Source organism: Hemicordylus capensis, chromosome 2 (assembly GCF_027244095.1).
Source record: "Hemicordylus capensis ecotype Gifberg chromosome 2, rHemCap1.1.pri, whole genome shotgun sequence".
NCBI classification, from domain to species: domain Eukaryota; kingdom Metazoa; phylum Chordata; class Lepidosauria; order Squamata; family Cordylidae; genus Hemicordylus; species Hemicordylus capensis.
Window position 1 is genome coordinate 190159171 of NC_069658.1, and position 12461 is coordinate 190171631.

The window sequence follows — 12461 nt, forward strand, 5'->3', positions numbered from 1 at the left end:
TACACATGCATCAGAATGAGGTGGGAATGAGGCTGGGGAATCCCAAGGTGATGCAATGGAGTTGGAGTTCAACATTTCAGAATGCAGGTGGAGGCTCATATTTCTCAGTGTTCCCATAGATTTGAAAGAAAAGGTGGGAGTGGGGAGACTCCCTGAAAGGTGGGAAGAAGCACAGCAAAGAAAGGGCTAAGCAAGAACCTTTCTTCCTGATTTTTTTTATTTTTTGTTTGCACAAAGATTTTTATTCAAAATAAAAAAAATTATTCAAAATAAAAAGAAATTTTTTATTCAAAATAAAAAAAAAATTTAAGTGCAGAAAAGAATGGGCTAAGCAAGAACCTTCCTGATTTTTGTTTTTTGTTTGCACAAAGATTTTTATTCAAAAATGGCATGGCATCCCAGCTGCATACTGAGGTGGTACAGTCCAATCTACTATCCCAGGATTTCACCATCTCATTCTACTGCATGTGTAAACTAAGCCTAAAAGTCTGCACCAAAAGACTAATTGCTTGTTTCCTTTTTAATCCACAGAGAACATGTTGAAGTCATCATGGGAGAAAACAACACAAAGGTGACTGAGTTCATCTTGCTTGGGCTTTCTCATTATCCCAGGGCCCAGGCAGTGATGTTTGGAGTGTTCTTAGGGGTCTATCTTATAACACTCCTAGGCAATGGACTCATGGTTGTTTTGATTATCTTCAGCCCACTCCTGCACACTCCTATGTATTTCTTTCTCAGCAACCTTTCCATCTTGGACATGCTCTACACCACCTCCAGTGTGCCACAAATGCTGGTCAACTGCTTCTCCCGCCGGCCCACCATTTCCTTTGTGGGGTGTGTAGCTCAGATGTATGTCAGTCTTTTCCTTGGCATTGCAGAGTGTTTCTTGCTGGCTGTCATGGCATATGACCGCTTTGCTGCCATCTGCAGCCCCTTACATTACACCCTCATCATGAGCAAGAGACTCTGCATCCAACTGGCAGCTGCATCCTGGGCTTTCGCTCTACTAATGACACTTATTGCAGTTGTGCTGCAGCCAACACATTTCTGTGGACGTAACGTCATCAACCACTTCACCTGTGAGCTGCAGGCTTTTTTGAAAGTGGCTTGCTCTGACACAAGCCTCAACGACATCTTAATTGTGGCCAACAGTTTCTTTGTCCTCATCATACCATTCTGCTTCATCTTGGTGACATACGGGCGCATCAGCCTGGCCGTGATACGCATCCGCTCAGCCAAGGGCTGGAGCAAGGCCTTTTCCACTTGTGGCTCCCACCTGATTGTAGTCACAGTCTTCTACGGCTCGGCCATGTCTATGTATTTGCATCCACAGGGGAAAATCTCCTCTGAGCGTGACAAAATAATTTCTACTTTGTATGGGGTAGTGACTCCTATGCTCAACCCCTTGATATACAGCCTTCGAAACAAGGATGTAAAGGGAGCCTTTTGGAGACTGCTTGGAAGGAAAATAAATGAATGAAGAGCTTATCCTTTTCTATCTACCTGACTATCCTTCTTTAACATTTGTTTAGCACCAACCAGGTAGAAGTTTTTCTACAAGGAATACAGGTCGCTCAGGCTCCAGAAGGCTTTTGATCTCTTAGAGATGTCCTAGGATAGTATCCTGGCCTTCCCCATTTATGCTGAAAATACAAAGTGGAATTTGCATATTACATTCATTATATATATAAAACATTCTGTAGGGAAATTAGAATCTGAATTAAAATGGGAGTGAACATTGTAAAAATTAAAAATGGTTATTTCGTGGAATTGTCTAATAAAAACATGAAATCTTTTATTCTGATACGATCCATTACAGAAACAGCATTTTATGTGAAATTCCTTGAGTTGGGAACTGTTAAGTGTTTGAATATAGATATGATTGAATAGATAACTTTCATTTAAGTTACTTATTGATGCCTAGATGGATACTGTGATTCAAATTAGTTCCTTCTTCATTCTCTAAGTAGCATGTATTCCCAGCTACTCTAGATATAAGCTCCAGGGGGTGGAGTCCAGCTGTCCACTAAAAGATACACAGGAGTTCATGCCCAAATGTATTATATCACTCTTCCAATACCATCGACTGTGGTAGCCTTCTGGATTGCCTGAGGGGACTGTGTGTAGAGGGCACTGATTTGCAGTGATTCCATTCATACCTCTCAGGCAGATTTTCAGAAGATGTTACTTGGAGACAGCTTCTCTACAAAGCGAGAGCTTTTGTATGGTGTCTCTTAGGGCTCCATTTTGTCTCTAATGCTTCTTAACCTTTACATGAAACTGCTGGGAGAGATCATCAGGGGATTTGTTGCAGAGCGTTATCAGTATGCTGATGTAAACTGCCTAGAGACTTTGGTAGTGGGTGGTATACAAATTTATTATATAAATAAATAAATACAAATAATAATACACTGCCTTGCTGACTACTCCTGGATCTTGTTGTCTTGCCAATCTCTTCATGGCCTTACCCTCGTTTAGTTCTCTGTTCTCATAACCTGATGTATCCCTGTCAGTAAGCTTCACTTGTCCAGCTCCAGTCCACCATCACCCTCACCCACTCAAAGGCCTGCTCCCTCGAATGGCTCCATCTTTTCCCCCTTGCTGTCCCTTAGGCCTTGAACAACCTCCCGGCACTCCACCACAAAGCCACCTCTCTTTCCTTTAAACCCCTCCTTAAAACCAACCTTTGTTGTGAGGCCTTTGGCTCAGCTGAATGGAATCAGGGGGAATTAATAGGAGGGGTCCGAATCTTGAATCAATTCAAATTGAATCAAGCGTGATTCGATTTGGACCTGAATCTAGCCAATAGACCACAGGGGTGATTTGTTCTGTCTCCAAATCACCTGAATCGGCTAGACTTGTGTACAAATCCATTTGTACCTGAATTGATTCGCACATCCCTAAATACCAACCTCTTCTGTGAAGCCTTTGGCTCATCTGCCTGTTCCCCATACATTAGTACAGGGAGAGGCTGCTTTGGCTGTCTGGCTGTTGTTGAATTACATGGTCCAGTCGTTTCTTGTTACAGTTGTTTCCAAAGGATGTAACTGCAGCAGCCACAATCTTTCCCTTCTATTTCCCCCTCAATAGTGGTCAGGGGCGTAACTATAATAGGGCAAGAGGAGACAATTTCTGGGGGCCCACTGCCTTGGGGGGCCCCCAGAGGCAAGTCACATGACTGACTCCCCCAGCCATGCACCTGCCTGGGCTTCCTTCAGTTGTATTCATCTTCCAAAATTGATGTGAGTGTCTCTGGGCCCACTCCAACCTTGCTATGCCCCTGATAGTGGGCCTTCCTCAGTCCACTGCATTTTGTAATTTTGCAGCTGGCATGACTCATAGCCCTTTCCATCCCTCCCAGCCTCGGCAGTACTTCATGGATGGACTTGGAGCGTCCTCTTCCAAGGCGACTGCTTTGTGGCCTGGTGAATGCTTCCTTAGAGGTGTTGGCCCAACCCTTTCTGTTGCACCAGAAAACTGTACTGCATGCAGCCTGAGCATACACACAACCACAGCACCGGGGTTATGGGCACACTTGTGCACAAAAGTCAGGCTACACACAAGGGCAGTGCTGGGAATGAGCTTGCTCCTGGCAATGCAGACAGGCAGCCCAACCCAGGCTAGGCTGCCCTAGCCTGGGTTTGGCCGTTCATGTGATTCACCTTAATGAGTCTTCTGCCTGATAGAAATGTGCATGCTGTGTGTCTCCCACCTATGCTCTATCAGCGTATTTGTAAATAAATCAAATGTCCAAAATGCTCTAGGTCTCCAGTACTCTTGCCTCAAACAGAAACCAAACCCAAATAACACTCCCCCTCAAACATCATGCCACTTGGGGAAGTGGGGCAAAAACAAAAGTATCTTCCAAAAACTGGTCCTAATGTTGTTTGTGCATATCTGACAGTAATACAAGGTCCAAAACCTATAAATAGTAATTAATTAAATCAGCTCCATAAGCTTTTCTGAATGTCTTTGGAAATAAAGCATACAATGGTTTGAATAAATTAGTTTTTAAAAACAAATGAAGTTTGAGCTGATCAATTGGTGACAACGAATTTTGACTAGAGGAGCAGAAAGCTAAGAGTATATCTGTCTACTTCTGAGGCTGATTTATTCCTGCTGTTTTACTCTAAAAGAGAATTTAAAAAGAAAATATAAAACCTAGACTTTCCTATTAATAATGGGAAACATCCCAGACTAATTAGTCATAATGAATGACCATTGAAATCAGCAAGATAGGCTAGTCATAAGTACCATTAATGTCAGTGGAACTCAGTTATGATTAACTTAGTGTGGATGCTGTAAAATGTGTGGTAGTTTTTAATTATGGGTGATCTTATAAGAACATATGAACATAAGAACATAAGAACAACCCTGCTGGATCCGGCCCAAGGCCCATCTAGTCCAACATCCAGTTTAACACAGTGGCCCACCAGATGCCGCTGGAAGACACAGGCAGGAGTTGAGGGCATGCCCTCTCTCCTGCTTTTACTCCCCTGCAACTGGTACTCAGAAGCATCCTGCCTTTGAGGCTGGAAGTGGCCTATAGCCCTCCAACTAGTAGCCAGTTTTGGTAATGTGCATATTATTTATTTCAGTGAAATCTATTAATAGATCAATAATCTAAAACTTCTCTGATCGGTTGACAGCCCTAATATGAGCCAGAGTAATTGATTTTGATCCAAAGTGGAACAATCCATAGGGTTTAATTAATGTACAGTTATTATTAGTTCTGGAAAGCAGTAGTGACTTTGCAGTTCATTCTCCAGAGGGACATACAGCTAATGGTTCATAAGATGAATGGGGAACAACTGCTTTAGAAGAATACCTTTAACATAAGGTATTTCTTTATACACAACCCTGGATTACTTAAGTAATCAGGAGACTCTAATATGAGCCAGATGAAGAGCCTTCTTTGGAAATATGCCTGAGATGAATAACTTATTTTGGCTTCAGTTTCTCCAACATCTAGCATGTTCATTTGCACAATCATTTTGTACAATGTTTGGCTTCTAAAAGCCTGCATGGTCAAAGTAAGATCTGGTGTCTTCAAAAGATCTAACCATTTCCAGAGCCAATGTGTTTGGATGCCAGAGTGAGTTGTTCAAGGTGGTTCTCCATCCCACTTTTCTCCCAGGTGAGTGGTTTTTTTTTTTTTAAATCGAAAGAATCTGAGACTGGGTTAGGGTTAGGAATTTGATAGAATTAAGCATTCATTGTCTGAAGTATATGTTAGACAATGAGAAAATAATCAATTAAAAATGGTTTGTGGTTGAGTGCAAGACCACCAGTAAGGACCTTCTCACTTAATTCTAAAGTTGCTTCTTGCACTCTGCCCCCGCCCCCCCCCCCCACCCATTGCTATTGCTGGTAAGGACATACCTTCTCATGCTAATTTTAAAGTTGTCTTTTGCCACCCCCCTCCCCCCAGTGCTACTGCCAGTAAGAAAATTCTCATCTTGCTGATCTTCCAGTGCCACCCTCACCGGAGCTGAAACCCTCAAAATGGTTCATTTCGAACCGGGTTTGGTTCGTTTCTGCCTCAGAATGGCTCCATTCCTTCATTGTGGTCCAGTTTACAACTGAACCACTAAAACCATCCCAGTTCATGAAGAACCAGTTTGCAGTTGAACCTGTTCTATACATCCCTACTGTACATCCCTAACCCCCACTGTTATCCCTAGATATAAACTCTATAGAAAGGACAGGGAGGGGCACCTTGGAGGTGGAGTAGCACTGTATGTTAAAGAAGGGATAGAATCTAACAAGCTAGAAAACCTAGGTGGACTGGAGTCCTCCACAGAAACCCTGTGGGAGACAATCCAAGGCCTGAAAGGAAATGTGTTACTGGGAATGTGCTATCACTCTCCTGATCAAAACGCTGACAGTGACTGGGAGTTGCAGAGGGAAATCAGGGAGGCGTCAAGGAGAGGCAGGGCAGTAATAATGGATGACTTCAACTACCCACACATAGACTGGGTAAATTCACAGTCAGGTCAGGACAAAGAGGTCAGATTTCTAGATACACTGAATGACTGTGACCTAGAACAGTTGGTCTTGGAACCAACCAGAGAGAAGGTGACATAAGAACATAAGAACACCCCTGCTGGATCAGGCCCAAGGCCCATCTAGTCCAGCATCCTGTTTTGCACAGTGGAAGCCACAGGCAGGAGTTGAGGGCGTGCCCTCTCTCTTGCCATTACTCCCCTGCAACTGGTACTCAGAGGCATCCTGCCTTTGAGGCTGGAGCTGGCCCACAGCCCTCCAACTAGTAGCCATTGATAGACCTCTCCCCCATGAAGTCATCCAAACCCTTCTTAAAGCCATCCAGGTGGTTGGCTGTCACCACATCCTGTGGCAGAGAGTTCCACAAGTGGATCACGCGTTGTGTGAAAAAGTACTTCCGTTTGTTGGTCCTAGACCTCCTAGCAATCAATTTCATGGAGTGACCCCTGGTTCTAGTGTTGTGTGAGAGGGAAAAGAATTTCTCTCTCTCCACTTTCTCCACACCATGCATGATTTTATAGACCTCTATCATGTCTCCTGCAGTCGTCTTTTTTCTAAACTAAAAAGCCCCAGGTGTTGTAGTCTTGCCTCATAAGAAAGGTGCTCTAGGCCCCTGATCATCTTGGTTGCCCTCTTCTGTACCTTCTCCAGTTCAACAAAGTCCTTTTTAAGATGTGGTGACCAGAATTGTATGCAGTACTCCAAGTGTGGTCGCACCATAGTTTTGTATAAGGGCATTATAATGTTAGCCGTTTTATTTTCAACCCCCTTCCTAATGATCCCTAGCATGGAATTGGCCTTTTTCACAGCTGCCGCACATTGAGTCGACACTTTCAACGAGCTGTCCACCATGACCCCAAAATCCCTCTCCTGGTCCGTCACCGACAGCTCAGATCCCATCAGCATATACTTGAAGTTGGGGTTTTTCGTCCCAATGTGCATCACTTTACACTTGCTCACATAGAACCGCATTTGCCATTTTGTTGCCCACTCCCCCATTTTGTCGCCCACTCCCCCAGTTTGGAGAGATCCTTTTGGAGCTGCTCACAATCCATTTTGGATTTCACTACCCGGAAGAGTTTGGTATCATCTGCAGATTTGGCCACATCGCTGCTTACCCCTGCTTCTAGATCATTTATGTATAAATTACATAATTTATACCTTGAACTTAATCCTGAGTGGCACCCAGGACACCTAGGTGGCAATCCTGAGTGGCACCCAGGAGACCTTGAACTTAATCCTGAGTGGCACCCAGGACACCTTAGAGAACAGTGACCATAGTGCAATCAAATTATAAAGCACATAGAAGAACAGGCCCTGCTGTGGGGGAAGCCAGCATGGCTTCTGCAAAGGTAGATCTTGCCTGATGAACCTTTTTGAGTTCTTTGAGTGTCAACAAGTGTTTGGAAAAAGGTGACCCAGTTGACATAGCATACCTGGACTTCCAAAAAGCTTTTGACAAAGCTCCTCATCAAAGTTCCTCATCAAAGACTCTTGGGAAAACTAGCAGTCATGAAATAAGGGGACAAGTGCATGTGGGCCTAGAGCACCTTCCTTGTGAGGCATAACTACAACTAGGGATGAAGCCACCATTGGGCGAACGTGTTCAAAGAAGGCCGTTAAGGCAGGGAGAGTCGCTCCGGACCACACTGCCCAATGCAGCACAGCTGATCTCCCTTCCAAACAAGACCGTGCGGCCCCATTTGGGAAGAACACCACATCCTCCGCATCTGATGTCAGATGCGGGGCATGGCTATCTGGGCCCCTGCATCTGACATCAGATGCGGTGGGCAGGGTCAGCGGGCTGTGGCAATGGCTGCACACAGGCTGCCACCAACCTCCCTACACTGCTGAACACAACACCCAGGGCTTTTTAGTTTACAAAAAATAAGATAACCCCTGCTAACTTGGCAAAGAGGCACTTTTTAACATAGCAATTCTCTTTTATTTAGCAAGGAGAGAGTAACTGGCCCTATCCACCCCCAGCACAGTACCCCTAGTGACTGTTGCTGGCGTCTATCTTAGGTTTCTTTTTAGATTGTGCGCCCTCTGGGGACAGGGATCCATCTTATTTATTTATTATTTCTCTTTGTAAACCGCCCTGAGCCATTTTTGCAAGGGCGGTACAGAAATTGAATGAATGAATACATACATACATACATACATACATACATACATAAAATGAATAAATAAGACAACTGAGGAGAGATATGATAGAGGTCTATAAAATCATGCATGGTGTGGAGAAAGTGGATCGAGATTTTTTTTCTCCCTCTCACATAACCCTAGAATCAGGGGTCATCCCATGAAATTGATTTCCAGGAAATTTAGTCCCAACAAATGGAAATACTTTTTCACACAATGCATAATCAACTGCCACACAATGTGGTGACAGCCAACAACCTGGATGGCTTTAAGAGGGGTTTGGATAACTTCGTGGAGGAGAGGTCTATCAACAGCTACTAGTCGGAGGGCTAAAGGCCACCTCCAGCCTTAGAGGCAGGATGCCTCTGAATACCAGTTGCAGGAGAGTAACAGCAGGAGAGTGGACATGCCCTCAACCGCTGCTTGTAGGCTTCCAGTAGCATCCGGTGCGCCACTGTGTGAAACAGGATGGTGGACTAGATAGGCCTTGGGCCTGATCCAGCAGGGCTGTTCTTATGAGTCTCAAACACGACTTCTCTTAAGAACATTGATTACGGCCAGGAAGAACATTTGTGATATATTCTAGATCAAGAATGAACATTTCTGTTAGAGCAGGAGGCTCTGTATTCTCCAGGCAGTCATCTGAGGCTAGAAAGGCCTTTTGCCACATATACCAATCCCTATATGGGGGTGTGGTTTGGCCCTACAGAGGCAAGTTATTACCACCTAGCATTAAGAACTTCATAGTTATATATCAGCTCCCCTTAGCATAGCTGGGTATTACATAAAATACCTAGAAAGAAGTGTGATATGAAACTGCAGCATTTCTATCATCTACACAACTTTAGAAAACAAATTTCTCAAAATGTCTATCAGGCCCTGATTAACATTTGTAGGGCTAACTGCAGGCCAGATTCAGCTACTAATGTTAATCCTCCCTGTTCTAAACCATTCTTCATGAACAGGAATCAGCTAACTTCTCTGCTGTGATATTCCAGAAGCTCTAAGTTTATAAGCTGAAAGAAATGAAAAGGTGTAGTATCCTATACAAGTATTTCAGTATTTCATATTTGACTGTGAAAATCAATCCCTAAAATAATAAAATTTGAAAAATAACGAGATGCCACAATATTGGGGGGGGGGGGATTTCATTTTGGCAGGAATCATGGCGACTCTTTGTTCTCTATTCTACTCTTCTGTGCTCTAGATATTAAATTATACCAAAATGGCTGACATTCAGACAAACACTGCACTAGTGCAACAAACAAGGTTGCCCACACAAGGAGCAAGTGGATGCCAGTTCACAGAGGACCAATTTGTGGTTGAGCCTGTTCTGTACATCCCTACTTTTGAGTCTCAAACACAACTTCTCTGAAGAACATTGATTACTGCCAGGAAGAACATTTGTGAGATATTCTAGATCAAGAATGAACATTTCTGTATAAGCAGGAAGCTCTGTTTTCTCCAGGCAGTAGTCTGGGGCTAGAAAGGCCTTTTAGCCCTTTTGTGGGGCTACTGCAAGCCAGATCCAGCTACTAATGTTAATAATCTCTGTTCTAAACCATTCTTCATGAACAGGAATCAGCTAACAACTTCTCTGGTGTGATATTCTAGAAGTTCTCAGTTTATAAGCTGGAAGAAATGAAAAAGTGCAGGATCCTACACAATTATTCCAATATTTCATATTTGACTGTGAAAAGCAGTCCCTAAAATAATAAAATTTGAAAAATAAGGAGATGCCACAAAATTCTGGAAAATTTTCATTTTGGCAGGAGTCATGAGGACTCTTTGTTCTCTGTTGTATTCTTCTGTGCTCTAGATATTAAATTCCATCAAAATGGCACTAGTGCAACAAACACAGTTGTACACACACAAGGAGGTTATGGAGTAGCCCAGAGTAGTGACGATGCTTGAAATTGCACCATCTCACGTGCTCTCTTTGCAAGTGTGCAAGCACAGCACGTGCACAACAAGAATAGCAGAACAGTGTGTGGACAATTCAGAGAAGGAGGCATACCACAGGCTGCACATCTTGTTGTGTAAGCACAACATTAGTCTGGGATGCAATCCTCCAACATATTGGAATTAGCCTTCAAACATCTTACTCTAGCAAAATACATTTGCACTAGTGCAGCACCAGTCTGGATGTCCGCCAATAATTTAGTTCTGTTTTATAATTAAACGTATTGAAGAATGTTCACCGGTTGGTTCTTGAACAGCCTTACACCACTCTCGAAATACATCTAAGGATACATCCAACAACCCCCACTCCCCATCACAACCCTCTTGATTCTACAGGGAATACCTCAGCAAGGCTATGACTAGAGAAAATGAGACTGCGGTGACAGAATTCATTTTGCTGGGACTCTCAGATCACCCCCGAGCTCAGATGGTGCTCTTCTGGCTGCTCCTGCTTGTCTACTCCATCACACTGTCTGGTAATGGTCTTATGGTGGTGGTAATTATTGCTGACTCCCATCTCCACACCCCTATGTATTTCTTCCTCAGCAATCTCTCCTTGATAGACATTTTCTACACCACTACCAGTGTACCAAATATTCTAGCCAACTGCTTTGCTGTCAAGGCTTCTATTTCTATCATAAACTGTTTGATCCAGTTGTACTGTGGTCTCTTTCTTGGAATGACAGAGTGCCTCCTTCTGGCTGTCATGGCTTATGACCGTTTGCTGCTGTGTGCCATCCCCTTCATTACACCACGATCATGAGCAATAGTCTTTGCATCCGTTTGGTGGCCTCATCGTGGATTATCGCTTTCCTGCTGACAGTGGTCCCTATATTTTTCATGCCAGTACAATTCTGCGGTCCAAACATCATCAATCATTTTACATGTGAAGCCCAGGCTGTCTTTAAACTGGGCTGTTCCAATGTACATATCAATGAGATCTTCACCATAGCTCGAGGAGTTCCCGTCTTGGTGGTGCCCTTCGGCTTTATCATGGTGACATACATTCGCATTGGTATGGCGGTGCTGAGGATCCGCTCCTCACAGGGTCGAAGCAAAGCATTCTCCACTTGCGGCTCTCACCTAGTTGTGGTCAGTATATTCTATGGCTCAGCCATGTCCATGTACCTTCGGCCCCAAAGTAAATCCTCCTCTGATCGGGACAAACTGATTTCTCTGTTCTATGGGGTAGTGACTCCGATGCTCAATCCCATGATCTACAGCCTGAGAAACAAGGATGTAAAGGAAGCAGTATACAGAGTGATTGGGAAGAAACTGCCTGAATGAATTTATTCTATGACAGCCATTTAATGAGGAAAATCTTTTAAAACTTCCTTGTCATGAAGTGTCAATATGGGCTTCCTTTCCTTTCTTCTAGGGTTAGCTTCTCTACTGGTAATTTAAACAAACAATTTCATCTTGCCTGTGTTCCCTGAATTGGAGTTTTCTTTTTCCTTTGTTAATACTACTCTTACATTAACTTGCAGTGTCACTCTGAAGGAGGATTTCTCCAGGTATCCAATAAAGGGGAATAAATGGATGGAATAAATGCTTTAATTGCCACTAAAAAACACCTACAGAGAAATTCTGTATGAATTTGGAAATTCTAATGAAATCAAATCAAATCTTTGTTTCAATCAATGAACAGAAAAGCACAAACAATAATACAATAGTAAAACAGATGGTAATGTAAAATGGTAAAGTGTGCGGTCAAGTCAGTGTCGACCTGGTGGTTGTCTTTGGTAGAATACAGGAGGGGGTTGTCACTGCCATCTCCCGCACAGTATGAGATTATGCCTTTTAGCATCTTCCTATATCACTGCTGCCCGATATAGGTGCTTCCCATAGTCTGGGAAACATACCAGCGGGGATTCGAACCAGCAACCTCTGGCTTGCTGATCAAGTCATTTCCCTGCTGTGCCATTAGGTGGTGGTAAAACAGATGGTACAAACCATCAAAAAACTTAGATATTAACTTCTAGTTAGGATTAATATTCTATGAACCAAAACTTAACACTTAACCAAATCTTGTCTAATCTTACAGGCTGCCACACAACATTTTGCCACTTTAAAGGTAATTTCTACATTCCAGTCTGAAAGCAAATAGATGGCATAAAATGACTCAGATAATAAAAGATGAGTAATAAGATCACTGTGGGTTTCCTGACAAAATGTGCAATGCAGAAAAGAATATTCTCTACTGTCTCCATAACACCTAAATCACAGGGACATATTAAGGTCATTCTCACAACCAATATCGGAGTTGGGAGGCAGAGTGGGGGGAGCAGGGTTCAACCTACATTCTCCCCAGACAATCACAGTGCTTGTCTTTGGCACATGTGCCATGC

At 43.3% G+C, this 12461-nt stretch overlaps 1 protein-coding gene and 1 pseudogene across 1 annotated transcript; both read left to right on the forward strand.

The window, feature by feature from the left end:
• Nucleotides 1-544: 544 nt before the first annotated feature.
• LOC128346154 (olfactory receptor 13H1-like) lies at nucleotides 545-1480 on the forward strand. Its single transcript, XM_053299129.1, has one exon. It carries the CDS (start codon nucleotides 551-553, stop codon nucleotides 1478-1480), a length of 930 nt encoding a protein of 309 aa, XP_053155104.1. The 5' UTR covers nucleotides 545-550.
• Nucleotides 1481-10468: 8988 nt separating this feature from the next.
• LOC128345778 (olfactory receptor 13H1-like) lies at nucleotides 10469-11400 on the forward strand (annotated as a pseudogene).
• Nucleotides 11401-12461: the final 1061 nt, after the last annotated feature.